At 42.6% G+C, this 25,711-nt stretch overlaps 3 protein-coding genes across 3 annotated transcripts in view; all 3 read right to left on the bottom strand.

The window, feature by feature from the left end:
* The window catches only part of ulk1b (unc-51 like autophagy activating kinase 1), a 45,008-nt gene extending 33,572 nt beyond the window's left edge, over positions 1 to 11,436 (bottom strand). The window contains exons 1-5 of the mRNA XM_079525214.1: positions 10,831 to 11,436; positions 9,987 to 10,079; positions 8,977 to 9,018; positions 3,464 to 3,496; positions 1,593 to 1,629 (exon numbers count right to left, since the gene is read on the bottom strand). Coding sequence (XP_079381340.1) covers positions 1,593 to 1,629; positions 3,464 to 3,496; positions 8,977 to 9,018; positions 9,987 to 10,079; positions 10,831 to 10,920 — 295 coding nt within the window. The 5' untranslated portion in view covers positions 10,921 to 11,436. The remainder of the gene's footprint in view (positions 1 to 1,592; positions 1,630 to 3,463; positions 3,497 to 8,976; positions 9,019 to 9,986; positions 10,080 to 10,830) is intronic.
* A 6,989-nt stretch (positions 11,437 to 18,425) lies between these two features.
* Positions 18,426 to 19,412, bottom strand: LOC306939502 (eukaryotic translation initiation factor 2 subunit 1-like; the record flags this gene model as incomplete). Its single annotated transcript, XM_079524089.1, has 1 exon — positions 18,426 to 19,412. The coding sequence occupies one exon, from the start codon at positions 19,410 to 19,412 to the stop codon at positions 18,426 to 18,428; it is 987 nt and encodes a 328-aa protein (XP_079380215.1).
* Positions 19,413 to 22,637: 3,225 nt separating this feature from the next.
* Positions 22,638 to 23,494, bottom strand: LOC306939501 (very long chain fatty acid elongase 4-like; the record flags this gene model as incomplete). Its single annotated transcript, XM_079524088.1, has 1 exon — positions 22,638 to 23,494. The coding sequence occupies exon 1, from the start codon at positions 23,481 to 23,483 to the stop codon at positions 22,638 to 22,640; it is 846 nt and encodes a 281-aa protein (XP_079380214.1). The 5' UTR covers positions 23,484 to 23,494.
* Positions 23,495 to 25,711: the final 2,217 nt, after the last annotated feature.

Genomic DNA, 25,711 nt, shown 5'->3' with positions numbered 1-25,711 from the left:
CTGGCCCTGCAATATGAGTACTTTTACTTGTAGTACTTTAAGTACATATTGATGCCGATACTTTTGTACTTTTACTCAAGTACATTTTCAATTCCATACTTTTACTTGTAACGGAGTAGTTCTAAATTGCAGTATTGGTACTTTTACTTAAGTAAAACAATTGAATACTTTTTCCACCACTGTATGCCTATCCGTTGGCAGTAGGCAGTAGGCAGTACTAGTAACTACCTGGGGGAGGGAAAGGGGGGTAAAAGGGGGATAAAACTTCAGAAATGATTTTGTTGGCCACTGCCAGCCCACGGGATCCGGGACGTTAACGCTATGTAGAGGGACAGACGATCGTATTTTCTTTCATACATTTTGTAACCGCGATCATCGGAACAGTTATGGGCCGTTGACTAAACGAAATCTGGGAAAAAATTCAGAGATTAATGCATTTTTGTAAATCTATTTACATTGAGGCGGATGGATATGTTGGCGAAGAGCGCGATCTAACGTAATCAATAAAAAACCATTAATAATTTAGTCAACACTGTTTAAATGGTAAATGGTGCATTTATATAGCGCCTTGGCTTTACATAGATGTGTGTGCATTACATTGACCCATTCATACACCGATTGCGGCGGAAGCCATGCAAGGTACCAACCAGCACATCGGGAGCAATTTGGGGTTCAGTGTCTTGCCCAAGGACACTTCGACATGTAGACAGGAGGAGCCGGGATTCGAACCGCTGACCCATGGATCATTGGACGACCTGCTCTACCTCCTGAGCCACAGTCCTGAGCCACAGTCGTTTACAGCTGAAACTGTAAAGGAGGAAACCTGGGTGCTGTGTGTCTCGTTTCAGGGTTAAGGAAGTTAAAGCTATGTGAGGCAGAATGGCTCGCAGACTGCAGTCAGCCCAAATTCTCACCACGTCCTGCTTGGTTGGAGGCTTGGAGTCCACACCCCTCATTAGACATAGTTAAATCATTGGTTGGAGGCTTGGAGCCCACACCCCTCATTAGTTAAATAATTCCATTCCCTTTCATGTACTGGAACATCCTGACTGCCATGTCCAATCATTCAATTTCCTTTCATGTACTGAAGACGTCCAGTTTACTTCAGAAAAACTTAAGGCTGCAACACTGTCATGCTGAGATTCTGTCTTAAAGACTAAATTACTCTCTGGATATCAATGCATTCAACTCCAAATCCCCCTGAGCAGCTTTTCATTTTGAATGATATTTGAAATGATGGTCAGTGGCACTCCTGTCTTGAACAATTTCCCACTGGTTTTGTTAGTTGGATACTTGTTTGGACCAATGTACAAGTTTCATGGCAGAGTGATTGCTATCGCAACTTGTCATATCGTGTGTGTATATATATGTACACACACACACACACACACACACACACACACACACACACACACACACACACACACACACACACACACACACACACACACACACACACACACACACACACACACACACACACACACACACACACACACACACACACACACACACACACACACACACACACACACACACACGAGCCTGTTTGACAGCCAGTGGCTGTCATTCTGATAAAATGTTCCACTTACAGTGTAAATAGTCTGCCAGGTCCCCACCATTGCAATACTAAAATTGGGGGGAGAGAGAGAGAGAGATATACATGAAAAGGAATACATTTATGGAACAATAGCTCTGCCAGTGAGGCTAATAATAATGCAGTAAGGCTGAATAACTGAAGCTACACGAGGGCTTGCATTATCTAACAACAGTCTCCGTCTGAAGTGACTAATAAATGAAGCAGTTCAAAGGATTGCATTTAGGTTGGAGTTCCGTTGTTGCATTTTCATTAATATGAATGAATTATTTTGAACATCATGGGCGATGCTTTGATAACAGACCCCAACCCTCGTTTCCTTTTCAAGTAAGGTAGATGATAAGAAACATAAGGAAGAAGACATAGAAAACATATCAGATGTTTCTAGTCACATTATAGCTAATTACAGCTACATAACACAGTTTAAAAATGAATGTACTTCTGGGTTAGTTAGGTAATTGATAGTTAACGCCCCCAATCTGGGAGTTTGTGAGCTGAATGGATTTGTCCATTCATAGACTTGGAGCAAGGCATTAGTGGCTAACAATAATGGTTGGACTAATGATTAGTCCAACCATTATTGTTAGCCAGTGCCATCTGGTGTGAAGTACACTATTTTTCATATTTCCTTTCATATCTACAATGCCCTTTTCTAACATAACTAAGGAACAAAGTCTTGATCTCTTTTCTTCTTCTGGAGAAAAACATATTTAGGTCCACTTTATGCAATGCAAAAACAAAGAGAGGGAGATTAAAGACCCCCTTTTCATGAGTCTCAAAAGGTATGTGCTTGAAACGTAATCCTGGCATCCCTGAACAGATGACATAAAAGCTACTTTAAGGTAATCAAGTTTGGATTAATTATCTGATCATCGTATTGCGAGATGGTTGGCACTGGGGAGACACAACTCTGTACTATACGTTGGAATGGTTCCCTCCAAATTGTCATGGTTTCCAGGTAGGACAGTAATTTTTATAAACAGCCCAGCGATTTAATTATTAATTTGATATTGGAAAGAAAGAAATCTGAAGGAGTAATATAAAAAAAATGTTTCATATAAATCGGCCTCCTGTTGGCGCTGTGAAGAGCAGATGTAAAAAATGCAAGTCAAAGGTTTTTCCTTGACCTCTAGGGAGTGTGCATACAAAGTTTTACACAGATCGGTGCAGTTATAGGTAAAACGAATGGGCCAGTTATAGCACCACCAATTAGCATTTGTTCCTCGGCCTAGTGGGAATGTGCATGCAGAATTTCCCTCAAATTGCACTCTGCGTTCATGATTTGAGGCATTTTGTTCAAAACTGACCAATCCTGCAAACTTTGGAAGGCAATCTTAGCCAATGGGGATGGAATATGAGGAAGCGGACAGGTCCGTGTTGATCACATGACTATAGAGATAGTGTATACTGTGTATACCGAGTAATATAAAAAAGTGTCGGCCTCATGGTGGCGTTATAACTGTTGCAGGAAAATTGGGGCAGAGGTTCATCGTTGGCATTCAGGGAGTGTGTGTGCACAGTTTGGCATCGGCCGGGCCAATGGTGCCGGAGATTAGCTGTACACGGACGGACGGACACACACACGGACAGAGTGCAAAACATACTGACCCCATGCCTTTGGCCTGGTGGAGACAATAACCTATTTAAAAGAGGGCTGGGTGACTACCTGGCAAAATGCTCAGTCAAGTAGTTACTAATTAAACTTAACGGCCACAGTCAAAAGTTTGCAGGATTTGTCTGGTAGTTATTTCCCCAACCTGTAGCCAGGCTGCCTGAGGACAAGGCTAATTATAGAGCATCCCCTGTCAGTGCTGAACCAATACATCAGCATTAAGCAAACAAAGATGAACATCACACCAAACTTACCTCCATTACCAGGTACACTGAGCTGGCAGTTTCCTGGAGGGCAGAAATTAACACGTCAGTGACAGAAGACAAAAGGGAGCCAATATTAATGTTCATGCCAAAATACCTTACATGGTTCTTCATAGTTGGCTATTCATGATTAATCAATAAAAAGGAACATAATTATGCTATGGGCCAATCACAGCAGCAGCAAAGTCAAGGGAGAGACATATTTTGGTCAATGTAGAAATATTTTATACACCATTATTATATTATTTTGGTAAAAGTGAAGGAATCACGCCATCGCTATATTATAGGCTATATAACTATAATACTGATTAACATATCAAATGAAACGGATGACAAGAAGCTGCTTAAGTGTCCAGCTATCCAAATGATGATAGTGACCGCTATTCACTGGGATGAAAAATAAATACTTGGCTCATTTTTATAAAACAAAAAAACTGGTTTGGTGGCCATATTTTGGAAAACGGAACTATGACTTAATTCATCATTTATCCCTGACCACATGTAACTGTAGTCCAGCAAAGTTGGTGAGAATCAAATCATGCCCTAAAATATTTTTTCCACAACAAACTAACTAAAAATAACTCTTCCATACAGTAGTATATATACAGCACTGACCAGGGTCCCCCAGGGGTCTACACATGGTCCTCTCTATTTTGCTGAAAATAGCCAATCTACAAACATATCTATAATCTCAATCTACACAATGCATCAATGTGTTGTGACCTTGTAGATCGCCGAACGTTCACCTAATATTACATCATACATGCCCAGAATAAGGAGGGTGGACGCTGGGCTTCATGCAGTTAATAACATGGCTGTGTTTTGCTTTGGAAACACTCAGGGGATTAAATACAACCCTCAACTCCCACCACCCCATACTCTGACCTACTCATCTCCCCTCTTTCAAATAACCCGTCTGCAGCAGCAGCAGCCTTAGAAAAACAAGACTTGGTGCAGCCCACTTGAAAAAGCCCTCTTATCACATGGTAACAGATGACCGTGATCTGGGCCTCCGTATTCATCTCATTGTTGTCTTTAAAACAACCAATCAGAGACCAGAGCTCTGTGCCTAATGCAGCTGAGTCAGCAGTTTGGGGGTTGTTTCTATGAGACCCGCTTTGCCAAGGATGGGCACCAACCAGCCATCCAACAAACCAACCAGCCATTTTCAACCAGGATCAGCCATCTGGTTTCCATTGGCAACGTTTCCTCTGCTACAGTCTTACAGCAGTCTTCACCGCGTAGTACTAGTCGCTAATCTAAAACATTTGATTGACGGACACTTCACTGCGTCATTGGGGCACAAAACAAATTTGAAGTCACCTCAACTTTTTAGCATGTCACATCCGTCATGAAGTGACAAGTGTCTGGGCGTCCGTTCGTAGCTTCTTGTTGCTGGCTTCCATCGGAAATGGACTTGTAGCCCGTTGCTTTAGCGCTGCTAATTTGAACGTATCAGAGTGTAAAAATAGACCTGTCCATTTTGGGGGCAATTTTACACATGCAAGAGTTAACATGAACAACACTGAGGATTTTACTGTGGCGGTCTCTCAGAGTAACTGTTTTGACAGGGCTGTCACGCAGTAATCTATTCCCATCACCCCTGTGGATGTATCCACACAGGCTACAGTACATCCGATTAGCTAGGATCACAAAACAAATGTTCGAGGAAAGAGCTGGAACTGTTTCAAGTGTGGTCCTCTTTTTTCTAAAGTTTAATTATTGTTATGTCATTTTTTATTTAGAGTAAACTGTGCTCTCAGGGAACAAAAATAGGCTCTTATGCTTAATTTATACTTACTTGCGTGACAGTGTCCGTGCCAGAAATAACCAATCTACAAGCTCACAACACGTGATAAGGCTAGCTCTTATGCTTCATTTATACGTGTCCTGTAATGGTGTAGCCGTGGTGCTCCAAAAATAGCAAATCTGCAAGCTTGCAGATCTACAATTTTCAGTGCACAACATCAGCGCACAACCAATCATGAATCAAGGTTTAGCGTTGCAATGAATATGCAACAGCATGCGTTTTCCACTGAAAGTAACAAAAGAAGCCAGTGTGTAATGTAGATATGGAGATAATGTGATCTATTGACAAAAGCAGGGGTCTTCAAAACTATTCAGGCCAAGGACCCCTGTTATTATAAATGTATTTATAATAGTAATACACTAATAGCTGTTGGTGGAGCTGTTTTAAGCATGTTACAATCTGATGTCAGAAGTCTTTGATTTATATTGAACTTCATAGCTATTAGCAGCAAATTACATGAATTATGTTAGCTTCCAATCCTATGCCTGTGTGTGCATATTCAATAATATGAACCAGCGAGTTACAGTAATTGTAGTGACAAACTGTTTTGTATTGCACTACCCCTTAGCAGGTCTCAGTGAGGAAATGGACAAATGACCCTCACAACTTTTAGAACTGACAACAACTGGGCTTAGAGTGCATTTGGTAAGACATCCATGGGTGGGATTTAAACTTGAGTTTGAGCTTGAGTGAACACAGGAAGGAGATGATTACAAAGAGAAGGCAGGGGGACGTCAGGTGGATACGGCTTATGTTGATGTAATGCTGCTAGACTGAAGCCTTACAGAAACCAATGTCTGCATCTGCCTTTCAGATTACAAATGTACTCATTGCGTATGGGAAGAGAGGAAGCAATACAACAACTCCTGTCATCGCATATAGAGCACCGAAATCTGACGTCAATATCGGTAGAGGTCCACAGGTTCATGTACTTTTTATTTGCATTGTAATCCCCATAGGGGGGTTTTAGATCGCCTCATATGGCTATGAGGAATCAACTGAATGTGAGAAAACGCTAATGTTACTGCTGTTTAGCTAGAAACAGACTGTATGAAATATGAGTGACTGACGGTCGTAAAAGATATAGAGACGCCTCCCTGACAATATCGCCGAGACAGCTTGTTTATTTTTGGACCACAATGCTTATATGAGATGATTTCAAGAAGACCACATGTTATTCTCCATAGAGAAATTACTTCCGTGAACCAGGGGATGAGCGAGTGACGTCAGGACTTCGGTGCTCTATAGCATAAAGCCAGCTAAAGCCTGACTTATACAGTAGTTAGTTGCGTGCCTGGCCGTCCCAGTGTCACGCATCAGAAGTAGCTGATCTACAAGCACACAATCTCTCTGAGATGGAAAAGCTGTAAGCTGAAAGCTGTTAAGAGATGGAAGGTGTCAAAAAGAGAGAAAACCCATATGATAACTTCTGAGTATACCAACAACTGTCTCTTTTGAAGTAGCAGCAATAAGTTCTGTTCTTTGCAGAGAAGGAATGTACACGCGCACGACGGCCCTCAGAACAAACAGACAGGCACACACGCACGCACGCATGCATGCATGCATGTCTGACTAGTCTTGTGACAGTCTAGTTGCGTAGTAGTGCATTGCAGTAAGGTCAGCCCTGTATACATGCAATTATCCTATGTTAAGTGATAAAATGTTCTTTTTATACCAAAGCAAATTCCTTGTATATAACCAACTCTCAATGGGACAGATGTTTGACTGGGACATACTTTGGTCAAAGGGCAATCAAATATTCCCTAAACAAAAGTACTCTTTTGCTTCTCACCTGGCTTGAGCAAATACATCTAGAGCAGTTGAGTGGTTAAAACAGGTGGCAAGCCTTTTACTGATCTTAGGCCATAAAAACAGAAGAAGCACCTGGTGCTTTAAGGTGTGTATTTGCACAGGGGCAGGGGATAATTTTGTCTAAACTACCTGACAGGTGTTCCACGATGAACCTTCAAAGTCTGGTTACTAAGCTACAGGATGGAACAGCACACTGCCTGCAGATCCTTATCACCTCACAACACTTAGCCTTTCGCATGTGACTCAGAGCCAGGACAGTGATACTGGTTATAGTCTTATATCAATGCATATGCTGCATGCTCTTTGCACTGGGGAGGCTTCTGTCACATTCTCACACCCTCCTCACATAATTGAATGATGGGCTGATGTTAAAAATAGGCAAAGTCATCAATTATGAATGGACAAATCTTCTAGCAGGTGCCAAGTCTTCTGGACAATTGCGAGTGGTACCTTTGACAAATTCAGACAGAGGCTACCGTTAGACTGTTGAAAAAGCCCTGCCTGCCAGAAATGGTTACTTTTGATGTCTCACCTATGTTCTATATCTGTTACTGTGGCACCTTTGTATCTGCATCATTCTACTCCTATTTTAACAGCATGTGTACGTATACTTCTTACCATACAGTTTGTGCTGCTTTTTGAGTGGTGTAAACCACTCCTACAACTGGCTTTTTTGAGTGGTGTAAACCACTCCTACAACTGGCTTTGTTGAGTGGTGTAAACCACTCCTACAACTGGCTTTGTTAGTTTACGTGTCTGTTCGTACCAAACAATGAGCATGGTTGCTATGGTCACCGAGTTCACACGGGTGTGATTTCATTACGTCAGACATTACGTCAGACCACAGTTGATCAGTCTATATAAGACCTTACACCACTCAGTTCGCACGGGTGTGATTTTTATAACTGTTTATAACTGCCTCATATCATGAATATATGGAATAGCTGAAATGATTGTTGCTGATGATGTGCAGTCTATATCGTTTCACTCTACTCATATCACAAATATTATAGATCTATCTGACCTGTTTTTTCCTTGTTCTTTCCGTCTCTACTCTTACCTTTCCTGAACACTACAAATGATGGAGCTTGTATGAAACATACATTCACCCAATTCTTTCTACCTGCGTCTTGTGACAATAAAGTTGACTCCGAGGTGTAAGTAGGTGCTACTGCACTCAACTATTTGCTTAGCCTATGTGACTGAAGGTGACAAGCCAAGGTGTGCATTCCTCCTTGGCAAACTAAGGCATGATATTAGTACAACTAGTATTAATTCTAGCCTCAAATACTGCATATCCTCAGATATTGTAGAATCAAAGAGTCCAAAATAAGAATAAGGCATGCAACTGCACATGAAATGTCAATAGAGGCTCCTGCGTTCCAGAGTACACAAACTCAGATTATCCAGTAACAGCCTTTGCTTGACCCATGTCAAGCAGAACATCCTCATCCATCAACCCATCTGCTCTGCTCTGGAGACGGGGATTGAAAGAAAAACTGGGACAGCAGTCACAGCACCAGTAGAACAGATGATCAAAATAAAAATAAGCTTTTAGAGCAGGGGTTTGTGAACCAGGGACCACCACCATGACTAAGAATCAACCTGGGAACCACTGTTGTGCTGGGATGGGATATAGGCTAAGATTAGTGCTTTCGTAACACGTGCGCATAGCATCCCGTGTCTATACTGTTTTTCAACCGATGGCCCATGGACTACTGGTCTATGGCATAATAGGCCTGCAGGTGGAATTTCTTAACCTCAGACTTCCCATTAACTGACAACATTGACGCACTTCCAACAGTGCACAAAAGTTTAGCGCACTGTTCCGTGGAATAAAATACAAAACACATCCAGAAAGCGAGTGGTATTATTAACATACCTGGAAGTCTAGTAGTGCCACAATGTTCTCATGTTTTAGTTCCTGGGAAGAAAAACAAAAAACAAAGTCTGTTCAAATGCATTATATTATGTAGATAATTAAAAAGAGTTCATTTAGATCACGAGTGCTCATATTTGATTGTCCCTCCCTACTACGGGGAATATTATATGTCCATTACAATTACATTGTACGGTGGCAATGAAACAGAAAATCAAGATGTCACCAATGGACCCTTTTCACAGACATGACATAAAGGCGTAAACACAACTGCAGTAATAGTGTACACGTTTGATTTTGAGATGTACCAGCATTGGCTATTGTCAGTGGTTGTTCTTTGGCATAACGAGGCTGGCTACACAACATAACATGAGTTGAGACGAAGAACCATCTATTCTAAGTCCATAATATTATCCAAAATGTATAAAATATTTATAAATCCATAATTTATAAATTATGGATAAGGGGTCAGGACAGATGGGACTTTTGGGGGAGGGGTCAGAATAACTTGAATTGGTTGTTTGTCTCAACTCTTTTGACGGTGATACACGGAAGTAGACAAATAATGCATAATTATTACTAAATTAAATGGATTTAATTAGCTGCAGCTGAATTTACCCCAACATAATAGCAATAATAGCATAGCAAAAGAGTCCTTTGCTGGCCATGTAAACACTTATAAATGTCTTATAATATAATATTAATCTAAATGCTAGTATTTACATATCCTTATTCCTTAACACATAAGGTTTATAATAGGTTCCTTATTAACTAATGGATGCTTATTATGGTCTTATAATACTGTAATAAATGTTTTTACAATGCTATTTGCACTTACCCTTATAAGTAATAAGGCCATCATAGACCTTTATCATCATTCTAATGTGGCTCACCATCCAACAAATAGGTTATTGTAGTTATTATACCTCGGATGTTCGAGACATCGGATGTTAAGATGTTTGGACAACACTATAACCCGAAAAGTACAACTCCACATTCATGAGGTGACATACCTTGAGTATTTTGATCTCTTTCCCCAGCAGGGTCTGAGATTTGGACAAGTTCTTCTTGTTGATGCATTTGACTGCCACTTCCCAGTCTGGCTTCTAGAGACAGACATGGTGAGAAATAGTTGTGTAAAGTCCACAGAGTTCAGATTAAAATACATGTGCTTGTGTAGGCATATGTTGTCAACTCCAGCCTTGAGTTGACAACATAGCCTGATTGAGATATAAGAGATCAGGCGGTCATATGTATTGTTGAACCTATACAGTCAGTCAATAGTATATGTCAACACTGTAAAGTCCAACATCCTTGAGGAGTTGACAGGCTATTGCTGTACAGGACTGCACTATGTATTGTGACCTTACAAGTGCAAGTGAAATTGCCTGCCTTTTAGATAATGTGCTTGGGGGTTATGGTCAAAGCAATGTTGTTATTGTCTTATTATTACTCCTTTTTAGAGCCTATGCTAGGCTGCATTAAGCTAAAGGGAGGCTAAATGTTGTCACGATCTGAAGAACATGGACAAACAACACAACGTTAAAAATACCATCGTGAAAATAAAAACATCGCAGAAATACGGATGGACATCCTGCGAAGGAGAATTTTGTTTATCTTGCATATGCTACCCAGGGCCTCTTAAGGTCGCGCCAACAGATGTCAGCAGCTATAGATGGTCAATTAATAACGGGGTCCCAAACGTAAAAAACCCCCCACATAAAAACAACCCTAAGCCAATAATAATAATACAATAATAACATAACAAAGGGTCATAAAAACGTGAATACATTGACAGGCTGCCATTTTCTTATTGCAATTTAATAACAACAACAGGAGCATCGTCAAAACCCTCACCTCTTTCTGCCTGCCTTTGAAAACGACGGCAAATGCGCCATGTCCTATCAAGTCCTTCCGACTGAACTCGAATTTCCCCACGGCCTCCATTCTTCTCCACCCCGCAGACAGACACACAGACCTGCTCTTCTAGTTGGAATGGATGAGCTGATGACAATAAGCAGCGAGCCGCAGCAGGTCGTCAGCGGATGGTTCGATCTCCTCTGAGGGGCAGCAGCAGTGAAGTTCCCCCGCGCGTCCACTCGCCATGGGCCGCCTGACCGACGACAACACCCCGCCGCGTCCTTCTCTCATGTTCGCACGCAAGCACTGAGCACTGGGAGTCGGAACTCCTAACAGCCGCCACCGTGCGCGGAGACTCGGACTCCCATATCGACGTGGAGACAAAAATGTTCACAACACGAGCGATCTTTCTATTCTGGCCACTTTGCTCTGGGCTGAACGTACCACCTTAAAAAAAACAGCTCGGTGCGTTTTGTTTATGTACACAAAGATCCTGTAGCGTGAAAACGAAAACAGAACCGATGATGGAGAGAGAGAGAGGCAGCCCCGCCAGAGAAGTTAGAACAAGTTTGCAATGTCTAATGGCAAATAACGCGTGTACACATTTTCTTCTGAAACGCAAAAGAAAGCGTGTGCGGGGAAAGTAGTAGCGCTACAGCATCGATGGTCTCAACAAAGACCTACTTGCAGCCTCTGTACCTGCAGTACTGCGCATGCGCATTGGCAAATTACAGCTGTTCATATTGACGTCATAGATGTGAACAGTAAAACAAATCCAGTTTAATCTACAGGCTAGTATAGTTATATATTTTGTACAAATTAAAAACAATTAAAATAGATTATGGATGAGTAGGCCTATAAAACATGAAACGCGATGAAGAATAATGTGCATATATTATGTACCTACAGTATACAGCACTGTATAATACAGTAGGCTTTTTGGCCAGAAAGGGATTTTCTTTTCACCGGAGAAAAAATATTCTCTATGAGGCAGTTCTCTGGGCAATATCGGTAGAGGGCGCAGCGGAGTAACTAAAAGTATTTTTTTCCCCCGGTGGAAACAAAATCCCTTTTTGGCCAAAAAGTACTGTTTATACGTGTGGTGGGGGGCTCAGAGTGCGTCCACTAAGGAAAGTAGGCTTTCTAATGACACAACCCGCCTTTGTTTTGGTGAGTAGTGTGGTATCGTAAAATATAGTCCATAGCCATATTTGCCATATTCTGTCAATAATTACACTATACATTTGGTAATTGTGCTAGCAATCACTCAGCCGGAGTACCTTGCATTGTTCTCAATCTGTTTGAGGCTTGGTGAGGTGTTGGAGACACTTAAGCATTCTTTTGTCTCAAGAAACCTTTTGAGGGACAACTTGTTTACCATGTGTTTTTCAATCTCTACTGCAGGGCAGAATCGTAGAAGGCTATGGACCAGAGCTACATGTCACCATTATCCAGCTGGGAGCTGCCATTCTCAGACTTGATCACTGGAGTGTGCCCAATGCTTGAGCTTGATTTATACAAATAAAGGTTAAAAAATAAGTACAATATTTGCCATTGAAATATAGTGAAGTAGAAGTACAAGTACTGAAAATTGGAAATACTCAAAGTAAAGAATGCAGTACTTGAGTAAATGTCATAAATCATACTTAGTTACTCTTCACCACTGCTTCCGGGTATTTGTTTGGGTTGCGTTCAATACAACTATGGTTAAAAACTTCACAGTGGCTGCAACCTTTCAGATGGCTTAATTGATATTGACCTATTTTGCACTGTTATTGCGACAGTATGTCGCAGTTTACTATGAAAACCTGCATCTCCCGCCGTCAGTCACGCTCATGACACACTATATATGGCCAATACAGAATTCATTCCATATGTTGATCTGACCTCATCAAACCCTGTACACTGAAGACGTGCTCCATATATGGCCTGTACAGAATTCATTCCATATGTTGATCTGACCTCATCAAACCCTTAGATCTCCATATATGGAGTTGACCTGTTCTGACATTCCATATGTTGATCTGACCTCATCAAACCCTGTACACTCAAGACATGCTCCATATATGGCCAGTACAGAATTAATTCCATATGCTGATCTGATCTCATCAAACCCCTAGATCTCCATATATGGAGAACAGAATGATTGATCTCCAGAATGATAGATCTCCAAAGGCTCATACATACTCCAGGGTGAAGTGATGGGTTATCACCGCGGCGAGTGACGTAATGTTGTAGTTTTCCAGTATGAATGCATCAACTCTACCTTCAAAACTCGTCACAGCACAGGTCCACAGGACAGCTAGGACGCATACCTCTTCAACATCAATGGTTGTCCACCAGAAATATCTATAACCCAATAGAATCACAACCTATATGGACACACCGGTCAATTTCTTTGCTGGAAATCCAATATGGCCGCCACAATATTAGCCCCCATTAGCCTATAATGCGGGTGAATAGGGCAACATTTTTAACTGAGGGATATTTCCACGAAACTTCACAGGTTGATCAATGATATGAATACCATATTTTTTTGTATTGGAAGTTTCCATGATATCCAATATGGCCACCACAATACTAGCACCCAGAAAATAGGTTTGGCTCTAAATTCTGAACCAGATGAGCTAGAAATACAAACTCATGGTTTCTAACCACGAAAGATATTATTGTTCTGGGGTGTTTCTTTGCAGAAAGACATCCCTCTGGCTGTATTTTGGTTTTGTTCTACTGTTTGTTGGCATTTCCTCTGTTTATGTTGACAATCATCCCTGGCAGGGACGTGCATCGCCAAGGCGGATATCCCTTCCTTCACTGAGTCTGGATGGTCTCTCAGTGACGGGAATGCAGTCCCCTGTCCATCTACAGAGCCAGCCTGGCCTATGTCAATGATGAACAAGACAATATCATGTAGCTGTATCAAAGGCTGCCAGAAAATCTCTTCATGTGCCAGGGATTGGAGACAAAATGCAGCAAAATTCACTCCATTCCTGCCTGAGAATGGAGTCACCATTCTGTGTGCTCTTTATGGGCCCAAAACCACTGGCTCAACTCCAGTCCGCTCCTCTGACAAATGTCCTGCTCACTGACAAGAGTGACATCCTAGCACGCTGGGAAGAGCACTTCAGTGAGGTCTTAAACAGAGAGTCCTCAAGTCCAGAGGAGGATATTGCCACGATACCCCAGCTGCCAATCAAAGCTGATCTGGCTGACCCCCCCACCAGTGCAGAGACAGTGAAAGCACTCCAACAAACCACTTCTGGAAAGGCACCAGGAGGTGATGGGTTGCCTGCAGACATCTACAAGAATGGAGGCATGGCACCTGTACCAGGTAATCTGGAAGAGGGGGAAGTCCCTCAAGACTTCAAGGACGCATCCATAGTGCATGTTTACAAGAGGAAAGGGGACCGGGCATACTGCGATAACCATCATGGTATAGCCCTCCTGAGTCCTGAACATCACAGGCAAGATCTTAGCAAGAATCATCCTCAACCGGCTAATCAGCCATGCTGAGAATGTTGTCCCTGGATCCCAATGTGGTTTCCACAGAGGCAGAGGTACCTGTGACATGATCTTTTCCATTTGCCAGCTGCAAGAAAAGTGCAGAGAGCACTATGGTGATTGTTGACCTCACCAATGCCTTTCACACAGTCTATCGTGAGGGCCTATGGCAGATCCCTGGCAAGTTTGGCTGTCCAGGGACATTGATCTCTCTCATCGCGTCCTTTCATGACAGGATGCCAGCCAGAGTCCAAGATAATGGTGATGCATCCCCAGTCAGGAATGGAGTGAAGCTCCTGCTGCATCTTGTCTCCAGTCCCTGGCACATGAACAGATTTTCTGGCAGCCTTTGATACAGCTACATATTGTCTTGTTCATTGACATAGGCCAGGCTGGCTCTAGATGGACAGGGGACTGCATTCCCATCACTGATAGACCATCCATACTCAGTGAAGGAAGGGATGTCCGGCTTGGCGATGCACGTCCCTGCCAGGGATGATTGTCAACATAAACAGAGGAAATGCCAACAGAAACAGTAGAACAAAACCAAAATACAGCCAGAGGGATGTCTTTCTGCAAAGAAACACCCCAGAACAATAATATACTTAATAGAGGGAAATTATGGCTAAAATATTTATATATCTCTCGTGGTTAGAATCCATGAGTTTGTATGTATAGCTCATCTGGTTCAGAATTTAGAGCCAAACCTATTTTCTGGGTGATAGTATTATGGTGGCCATATTGGATATCATGGAAACTTCCAATACAAACAATTATGGTATTCATATCATTGATCAATCTGTGAAGTTTCGTGGAAATATCCCTCAGTTATAAATGTTGCCCTATTCACCCGCATTATAGGCTAATGGGGGCTAATATTGTGGCGGCCATATTGGATTTCCAGAAAAAGAAATTGACCGGTGTGTCCATATCTTAGAGTATATATGAATAGAGATGGCACCCGAGTTCTCCTCCCATCCACTTGCATTAAGTTGCTCAAAAGCGCATGAGGCGATTTCACTGTGCATTCTGGGTAGGAACAGAGTGCATTCTGGGATGGATTGGGCCCAAACACATGAACGCGCTGCCGCTGACTATCATTGCAGGCATTCAGTGTTCACGTGTCATCGTGAACGTGCACAATGATAGTCAACGGACCAGCGCGTTCATGTGTTTGGGCCCACGCTGCAATATCAAATTCGGCCACTATGTCCATTTCGCCTCAGGGTTTCATCCGGGTGCCGTCTCTATTCATATATACTCTAAGGTCCATATAGGTTGTGATTCTATTGGGTCATAGATATTTCTGGTGGACAACCTGTGATGTTATGGCAAATGCAGGTATCCAAAAAGGGGTGGTTTGCCCTCCCTGGGTAATAGGATCTGACAGGAAATGTAATGTCTCTTTTCTTTATTGTTTGCAGCCATTTTGACAATATGCAAGCTCAAGAATATATGTCCCTTCTGTGCCATGAATCTTAGCCAATGGATTAATATTGCTTGTGTTTGCCAAAACAGTCAAGTCATGGTAGAAATCATGGTAAAGCACTATTTCGGGTAGCCACCATCTTGTATATATGCACAATAAGGGTCCAGACACACCCAATAATAAAAATAGGTATTCCATGAGTCTCTCATGGTCAGAAACCATGAAATAGACACCAAGTTTGCATTTCTAGCTCATCTGGTTCAGAAGTTAGAGCCAAAACCTATTTTCTTGGTGCTAATATTGTGGCGGCCATATTGTGGCGGCCATATTGGATTTCATGGAAACTTGCAATACAAAAAATGTTAATATTCATATCATTGATCAACCTGAGAAGTTTCGTGGAAATATCTCTCAGTTTAAAATGTTGCCCTATTCACCCCTCATTATAACTAATAGGGGCTAATATTGGGGCGGCCATATTGGACTTTCGCCCAAAAATTGACCGGGTTGTCCATATAGGTTGTGATCCTACTGGGTCATAGATATTATTTTTGGTGGACAACTTCGTATGTTATGACAAATGCAGGTCAACCCCCTTTGCCCCCTGGGTACCCAGGGGGCAAACCACCCTTTTTTTTAGGAAACCTGCATTTGTCATAACATACAAAGTTGTCCACCAGAAATAATATCTATGACCCCATAGGATCACAACCTATATGGACAACCCGGTCAATTTTTGGGCGAAAGTCCAATATGGCCGCCCCAATATTAGCCCCTATTAGTTAAAATGTGGGGTGAATAGGGCAACATTTTAAACGGAGAGATATTTCCACGAAACTTCTCAGGTTGATCAATGATATGAATACGAAAAATTGGTGGCGCTATAACAGGCCGTTTTGGAAATTTTGGGGCAGAGGTTCATTGTTGGCATCCAGGGAGTGTGTGTGCAAAATTTGGCATCGACCGGGTTAAGTGTACAGGGTTTGATGAGGTCAGAATCCAACATATGGAATGTCATAACAGGTCAGCTCCATATATGGAGATGATGATCTATGGGTGGCAGCGGGGGCAGTGTCTTGAGTGTCCAGGGTTTGATGAGGTCTGGTCATATATGGAGCGTGTCTTGAGTGTACGGTTTGATGTGGTCTGGCCTTATATGGAGCGTGTCTTGAGTGTACAGGGTTTGATGAGGTCAGATCAACATATGGAATGTCGGAAAAGGTTAGCTCCTGCATATAAATGGAGATCTAAGGTTGGCAGCAGGAGCTGGAGCAGTGTCTTGAGTGTACGGGGTTTGACAAGGGCCTAGGTAGGGCATACCGCAAGCACGGGAGCAACGCATCCCTCATCAACCTTAATCTGGTCGTTTTTAAACGCATCCCTCACCAAAGGTCGTTTAAACGCATCCCTCACCAACCTTAATCCGGTCTTTTAAACGCATCCCTCACCAAAGGTCGTTTAAACGCATCCCTCACCAACCTTAATCCGGTCTTTTAAACGCATCCCTCACCAAAGGTCGTTTAAATGCATCCCTCACCAACCTCGAACTAACGGGAGGTTGAACCTTAGGGCAGCCCCCTCTCTGTCACGTTCATGTCATGGCCACCTGGCCCACCTACAAATGTGAACATATTCAACATAACCATAAAGCATAAACCATACTAGCTCCGTTTGGAACCTCATATCTACGCTTTAGCTCTTCTCGAAGCTACAGCGTAGATGAGGTTCCAAGCAGAGCTATAAGCATACCTTCCAACCTCAAACTGTCAGATAGTGTTTGCAGGTATGCCATAAACAACTATTAGTTCAGATATAACATATCTGACATCAACTCATGTCACCATATAGTCAACAGTCTCAACACACAGTCTGTCTCGAGAGACTACCATATATCTGACTCAGCTAAATATGGATCAGTGTCGTCTAACCTCAACAAATCAGTCAGATCCATATGGGCACAAATGGGGTTTACCTATAATATGAGCGTCAGTGATCTCCAAATATGGGCATAAAGGGACAAGGACTGAGAGATACAGATATCATCACCTGTGTGTGTGTGTGTGTGTGTGTGTGCTATATTTATTCAGACTGTCATTCTTAACCAATCACTGTACAATTAGCCTATGGACTACCCAACTAAAGGTTGCATATGAGAGAAAGTGGGAGTCTGTCTCCCCCTAGTGTTCACATTTAAGCTCAAATGTAGTTATTTTGTGCAATTAATATGAGGGGCGCAAGCCCCTCCTATGTCCAGCTTTGAGTGTGTGTGCACAACATTGTCCTACACAAACATTAAATTCCCATTGACAATGAATGGACAATTTTACATCAGAGTAAACACAAACATTGCGTTGCGTAACAAACATTAATATGTTGTGGAGGCTTTCAACTCTCAACTGTCAGCGATGAGGTACGTGTATGATGATAAGAGCATCCTTCACTTCACATGGGTGTGATTTTTTTCGCCACTTCTGAACATTTCAACACATGCAGATTAATCAAATTTCAGCGCTCGAGTGCGTCTCAATCCACAGCCATACATCTATGTGACACGTGACAGGTCTTCGTTTAATAACCACCTTCAATCTGGCAAGCCTTAAAATAATGTTTTCTTTATTTTATTATATTATTATTTAACCCAATGACGGCCTATTGGATGGTCTTAGTCCTCTGCTTTGGCTGCCGTCTCCTCTGTATCATAATTTACGTTCAGCTCGGCGTTCTCTTTCTCTAGACTCTCCAGTTGCTGGGCCACCACCTCATCAGCGTTCTCTTTCTCTAGCTGCCGGGCCAATTCTATCTCATCCGTCTCGGTCACCACTGTGGGCTCCAATTGGATTTCAAAGATGCCCTCCTTCTCCTCTATCTTCTCCTTGATAGCAGCCATGGCCTGTTTGAGGACAGACAGGCCCTCTGTGTGATCCAGTGTGGTCGTAGTCATCATGAATCGTGGATGAGTGATCAGGTTTATATTAATAGGCATGTTGTCCGTCGAGTAGGCTCGGCCTGCCCGCAGGGCATCTTTGATGGCATAAATCCCCTCATACCCGTAGCATTGCACATCAATGTCTGCTCTGATTTTTACAGCCTGCGGAGTGAGTCGTGCTTTGATGTTGTCAATCAACTCCTTCCTCTCCATCTCCATCAGGTCCAGGCCATCGAGGATTGAGGGATCTGACTCGGCCTGTGTGAAGGCATCATACGCTCCATATCCGGGCCTCTTGGATTTATCGTCAAAGACCCAGGCAGTACGCTGAAACAAGCTCTCCAGCTCTTCATCCTTGGTGTATTGAAGAACCTCAGCCACATGTCGAAGGATGCTGTACACATTTTTGGATTTGGTGAATTTATCTTGACACTTTGCCTTATCCTCTTCGGAAACTTTTCTTTTTGATAAATCAATGTATCCTTTCTCGTTGTCTACTCTGATGACCTCTACGACCTCATTGCGACCTACCCGGATGAGCTTATTGATGGAGCGGATACGTCGACGTGACAGCTCACTGAGTGGGATCATTCCCTCGATGTTGTTGTACTCCAAAAGGCTGACGTAGGCACCCATCTCGTCAATGGACCGCACGTTCACCATCACAACGTTTTCCTCCTGTGGAAACCGGGGCTGGTAAAAACGACAGCTGAGTCCTGGCATCTCTGTGATGTATATGGTTACAGACACTGTACTGGAGATAATGATGTGTCCTGGGCTCCTGGCTCTCCCTCATGCACTCTCTCTAACCTGTTCTACCCCTTGCTGAGTTAATTCAAAACTTTAATTAACTTTCTCAGGTTGATTTCTATACGTGGAAGGGGATCTTCACCTCTTATATAAGCTGACCAGTGCTCAGGTCTGATGTCATACACTTGAAGAAAAAACAAGAAGCAAGCACTCGGTTGACACCATCCAACTGAATACGTATCACCATGACGATGCCACACGTGTATATCCATATATGAGGTTTCTAACATTAGTCTGATGTCAGCATTGGATATCTCCGATATCTCCATATATGAGCTATAAATTATCCTCATATATGAAGATCCAAGTGAAAGCCTTTTATCCCCATATATGGAGATCTACCTGAAGCCTTCGCTAGAGAATTCCACGTAATAGTGTATTGGGTGCACGGTTCTGGAAGATACAGTCTATAGAAAAGATCCACTAGGATTCTTGTTTCTTTATTTAGTTTCCCCCATGCAGCAAACAACAATACGGACATTTCGGCCCAGAGGCCTTCCTCAGCGTAAATCATCATCTGATGTCATACACAACACAAGCCGATGATATGCATGTGCCGATTTGCACAGGTGCTGTTTCAGTTAGTACTTGGTTTAATCCATTGAGACCTGGAACGCATCCATGTCACGTTAGCGTTTAACCACATTAACCATTAACCCATTTTGGGGCGGGAACCCCTTTTGGTGTTTTAAACATTGTTATAATTTAGCTATTGAAAAATAGCAGATCTACAAGCTCATAGCGCGCCACCGAGTGGCGCGCTATAAACTTGTAGGTCTGCTATTTTTGAAAAATCGTTAAAATGTGCCTCAAATCTTTCCGAAAATTGTCATGATTTAGAAAACTTTTTTTTTAAATTTCGACGTCAGGCCTGAATGGGTTAAAAACAAAATCACACTTGTGTGTAGTGACTAGTGAGGGGTGCCCAGTCTGCCCATTGTGGCTAAGAGAGTAACAGTATTAATACCCACAGGAGAAGGTAAAAAGTAAAATAAATAAAGTAAATAAACAAGGTTGGATGATCATAGCTATCATCAAGGTTAGCGGTATCGCTTCTGTCAAGGAACCCTATTGTCAAGCCAAATTGAGGGCCCATATGGGTCCCATATTTTATAGAAGGCATCTGTTGTGGAGCGTAGCAGGCAGGTTTAAAATTCCAACGGCATGCAGTGCATGATTATTTTGTGCCAATCTTTCTTTGTTGCATGGTGGTTTCTCATTAATCCAGACAACAGAATATTTTTCCTAGCAGCAAAATCTAAAAGATTAAAAGTGCAAGAATCAGACACAGGGTCATGGTTCAAACTCCATATTGAAGATCTCATTCAACTGCTGCACAACACCCAAACATTTTATGACATGACCATGACAGTGAATATAATCTCCCTCTTCAATTTTACACGTAAGACAGAGAGGAGATAGACTATGGTGAAGGCTAAGTGGGATCTGAATCTGATACTGAGGGAGGTGGTGGCTCGATCAGGGGTAGAGTGGCTGAACCCGTGCTCCCCCAGAGTTAGTGTCGAAGTGTCCTTGAGCAAGACACTGAACCCCTAATTGCTCCCGATGTGCAGGTTGGTGCCTTGCATGGTGTCCTCTGTTATCGGTGTATGTGTGTGTGAATGGGTGAATATAACGCACGTTGTATGTAAAGTGCCTTGGATAAAAGGAGCTATATAAATAACATTCTTATCACTAAATCAAATCATGTAACTCCTCCTCCTTGTCTTGTTGCAGTACACTGAGAACTTGAACATCATCCAAGAGTCAAAGTAACGCTGTGGAAAACAGCCCTGGCGAACAAAATCGACCAACTGGGATTTCCATTAGTGTGGGGACGAGGGATTTGGGTGATATAACACAGTAGGCAGTTAGCAGCGCTACTCCCTCTACTTTTTTACTTCCCTGTAACCGTTACAGCTGAAACATAACAAAAGCCACACATTACTGAACAGAAACTGCAGATACTTTGCATATTTGCAGATGTAAATGTTTGGTAGACAAGTAATGTCTTTACTTCAAATTGAAATGTTTTACTTTCAAATGTTTTGTTGGGGATCCTTTTTGCATTGTTTAATAATTACAGTAGAATGTATATGTATATATATATATATATATATATATATATATATAACACACACACACACACACACACATATATGTAGTTATAGCAGTGACTGACTGAGACATGGAGCGCGCGTCCGCAACTGGCTGTGGCCCCCATCAAGTGACCTTTTGACCAATGCGGCCCTCACCCCAAGTTGAGTTCGACAGGCCTGCTGTAACGGGATCCTGACAATATGGCAGGTGTGCCTAGGCCCTATAGCCTAGACCCCATTTCACATGAAAAGGTATAATGATATTTTTGAGGGGCGCTAGCCTTTCCTTTGTCCAGCTTTGAGGGTTTGTGTAAACACATCGTTTTGCTACCATCACCATGATTAGTTATTTTTTTTCTTTTCTGATTTCTAAGATCACACATGTGACCGTGTGTTTGTGTGTTATGTCATGTGAGTATACAGTACATCATCATCATGATAAAAAGGCCCCACACATGGGTGTGATTTCTATAGTAGCCAATAATTGTATTCCTCCCGAGTCCCCACACACATTTCTGTGTTGTCGTCACTGCTGTTGCACCCTACTGGCTCACCTGCCAGTGAGGAGCCCCACCGGGAGGTCATGTGGCATTCATTCTGCATTCTCCCCCCGCCCAACGCTCGTAGATTCAAGTACAGTACATGTAATGACCAATATCACCCTCCCGCCCGCTTCCCTCCCCTGAACATGTTTGCATAGACGCTCGCCAAAGCCGGATGTACCACGTGGATTCTTTCAAACCCACCACCTCTGTGATGGTGTGCAGACTTTACAATTACCACTGTGCCACCCGAGCACCAGGCCTAGAGGTTTTTGTGTGAATGTTATTTATTTTGATGAGCAAATTACCAATTCTAAATTATGTAATTTCTTGTAACATAAAGGAAAAGACAACAGCACTGTTGTATTCCCCAATACAACCGTCATGTTGTGTGTAGAAGCACCAGGCAAACCCATCATAGAATTGACAACCGGCCTGGTGGAGATACAGTTCGAACTCCCCCTAGCACCTGGACCTTCTCCACTTTGTTTTTTCAGTTATTCGCTCTTTGCCATTCTTGTCTTTTGTCTGCTGCCTGCCTTCTGGGTGGTGACGTGCTCGCCTCGGTAGGCATGGTAGTAGAAGTTGGCAAACAGTATGAGGAGGGTGACAGAATAACCAATCACAATCCACGTGGCCCAGGCGGGGAACGGGCAGCCTGTGTAAAGGGCATAGCAATTGTGGGCGATGGCCACAAGAAACTGGATTATCTGAATCATGGTGAGGTACTTCTTCCACCAGAGATATTTCTGAATCTGAGGTCCCATCGAAGCCAAGGCATAGTACCCATACATGAGGACATGGATGGAAGAATTCATCATCGGACCAAAGAAGGACTGTCCACCAGGGACCCATTTGACTTCAATCCAGCAGAGGATGAACATGGTGCAGTGGTGGAAGACATGGAGGTAGGTGGCCTGGTTAAATTTCTTCCTCATGGTGAAGAACACTGTATCCAGGAGCTCCAGTCCCTTGGAGATGTAGTACAACCAAAGAGCTGACGCTATCCTAACTTCATTGACATCACTGGAGTGGTTCATAGGTTGACAGGAGTAGCTGTAGCCCGCTGCTGTTGATCCCAGGAGGAGCTCTTTGGCGATGTAGAAGTTGAGGACCACCATGCTTAAATTGTACACTATGAGCGTCTTCCTGAGTGTGAAAGGTTGTCTGCCCTGCATATATCTACGTCCCTCCCATAGGAAGAGCAGATAGAGGCAGCTGATGGCCATCGTTGGGAAGGGGGATCCCATCATTGGCCATTTGTCCACATGCTTGTCTGCTACAGTAAGGCTCCATTTGAAGAATTCTAGGGTGTCATTCACAAAATGAGAAACAATTTCCATTGTTCGTCTTTGGTCTTGACTATATTGTGGTTGGTTGCACAAACAACAGTGAAGATCAGTGCAACTCTGACTCGTACTTATAAGGCTGAAAGCACTGACCACGTCTTTTTATGGCTCTACCACGTGTCATTTGATGATGTCATCTTATCAACTGAACAGTGAGACTTGATTCAGCCAGACTTTGCTAGGCAACAGTCAGTATGCTGTATGTTTGCAAGCATTGTTTTCTGGTTTTGCCTCCATCCGATTCCGTCCCAACCTCGTGAATAGAATAACTCTTAGATTGTTGCTAGAGATGGCCATTTGTAGACTGTTATTAAACGCCAACCGGTAACTGTTAGGCCTTACCAATTAATTACCTATTTATCGTTCATCTTTTTGAGGGCTATGCCCAGCTTTCCGGGTTTGTATGAACACAAACATTAGCTTGTGATTGACGTTTGTGATGATTTGATTTGCTGATCACGGAATGTGATGTATGATGATAAAAGCGCCCCTCACTTCACACAAGTGTGATTTTAGTTTTTTAGTTTGGTTTTTACGGTTAATAATGAACTGTTACCAATTTCTTAACGGTTAACAGTTGGCCAAAATGTTGCACAAATATCCACTTGGACACATGGATGTTATACTTTGGAGGATGGAAATTCAAATGGTTTTGATTCAAACATCCTGCATACAAGTTGGTCTGGTCAACAATGGTCTGGTCTTTAATTAACACCAGAGGCACGCCACCAGCTGTTTCATCATGATCATTACTTGCGCAAGCAGAGTGCGCAAGTACTGTGGTCGACTGGATCAAAAGTGGTAAGCATGGTATGTGTGGTTATAATTGGCTGTTGATGGTGAATTGGTGATGTAATTAAGATATGTTTCAATGTTGGGTGGGTAAAAGGTAACGTATGTACTGTATGTATGTCGGTAAGAATGGTGGTCCCTTCTTGGCTGTTGACGGTAACGTAACTAAGGTACGCTTCAAGGTAGGTATATATATATTTTATAGAGGAGCTGATCGTAAGTTCTTAGAGGTCGTGGTACTTGCGCGCTCCGCTTGCGCACAAGTTGGCACCTCGACAGAGTGCATTTCAGTTTCAATCTGCCACCATCCTCTGGACAGAGGTTTGTATGGTATGCTATATATATATAACTAAATTATATAACTATGTAACAATGTCGATGTTTGACACAGAGACCAACTGCTGGCTGAGCCCTCCAAATCTATTTGACAATTTAAATGGTATTGCTGTAATTACGTCCAGGCTTTAAAAAGTGTCACACAAAAGTATCAAAGGTAGCAGATCTACGTAGTAGCAGAACTTTTAGAGCTTGTAGAGCATGCTTTGTTATTTTTTAATTTGAATCCCGAAAGGTACGTTTTGGAGATATGATGTTTCCATTTTCTATTTTGCATGAAAAATACTTTTATTGACATAGTGGCCTACAATCAAAAGCAAATATCACTTGCTTTTTAATGGATCCTGTTAGTAAAGCCTAAATATCAAACTCCCAAAATCCACCAGAATAGACTACTCAGCCCTACTGAATGGAAATGATCTACCCCACTTGGGTGCGTGGTCAGTGTCACCCCCGGTTGGTTGGCAGGTATACATAAAATATCTAAAGCAGATGCCACTGCCCACTGGGTATTCATTGAGTATGAGCCTCGCTGCATTCAATGTTACAAGGCTACCAGAGGGGGGCAGTGTTGGTTTCATAGGACAGCTGTTTGCTGCAGTTTTTTTGCCCGGGCCAGGGCGAATTCTCTACAGCGCTGCTGGCTGGAACAGAGACATACTGAGATTAATTACCTCTTTTACAGTCAATAAACACATCAAACACAACCTTTACATTTTACAGTGACCTGGCTCTGGGGTAGCAGCAACATTGAGACTATTGGTCGTCCAATATCGGCTAAACACGTTTTTCTTGGTGGTGATAGATTTGCTTTTCCAATGCAAACGTAAGTTTCCCAACTGATGGATGCCTAGCTCTGGTCCATAGCCCTAATGCCCTTTCTGACCAGAGCTAATGGATGCCCAAGCCAAGCCCCACTGAAGCCCTAGCTCTGGTCCATAGCTCTAAGCAAAGGCATTAGAATTCCTGTTCTGTCCTTGTACGTCTATAAATGTTTTTGATGAATTGAACATTGTGGACCCTATTGGAAACAAGTGTAATGCTTAATTGGGTCGTCCACTCACAGTTAACAGCCTTTGTATTGAGTTTGTGCT

Source organism: Electrona antarctica (assembly GCF_951216825.1).
Source record: "Electrona antarctica genome assembly, chromosome: 16".
In the NCBI taxonomy this organism is placed as follows: domain Eukaryota; kingdom Metazoa; phylum Chordata; class Actinopteri; order Myctophiformes; family Myctophidae; genus Electrona; species Electrona antarctica.
The sequence above is the reverse complement of the archived record's forward strand: the minus strand, read 5'-3'. Positions and strand labels throughout refer to the sequence as shown.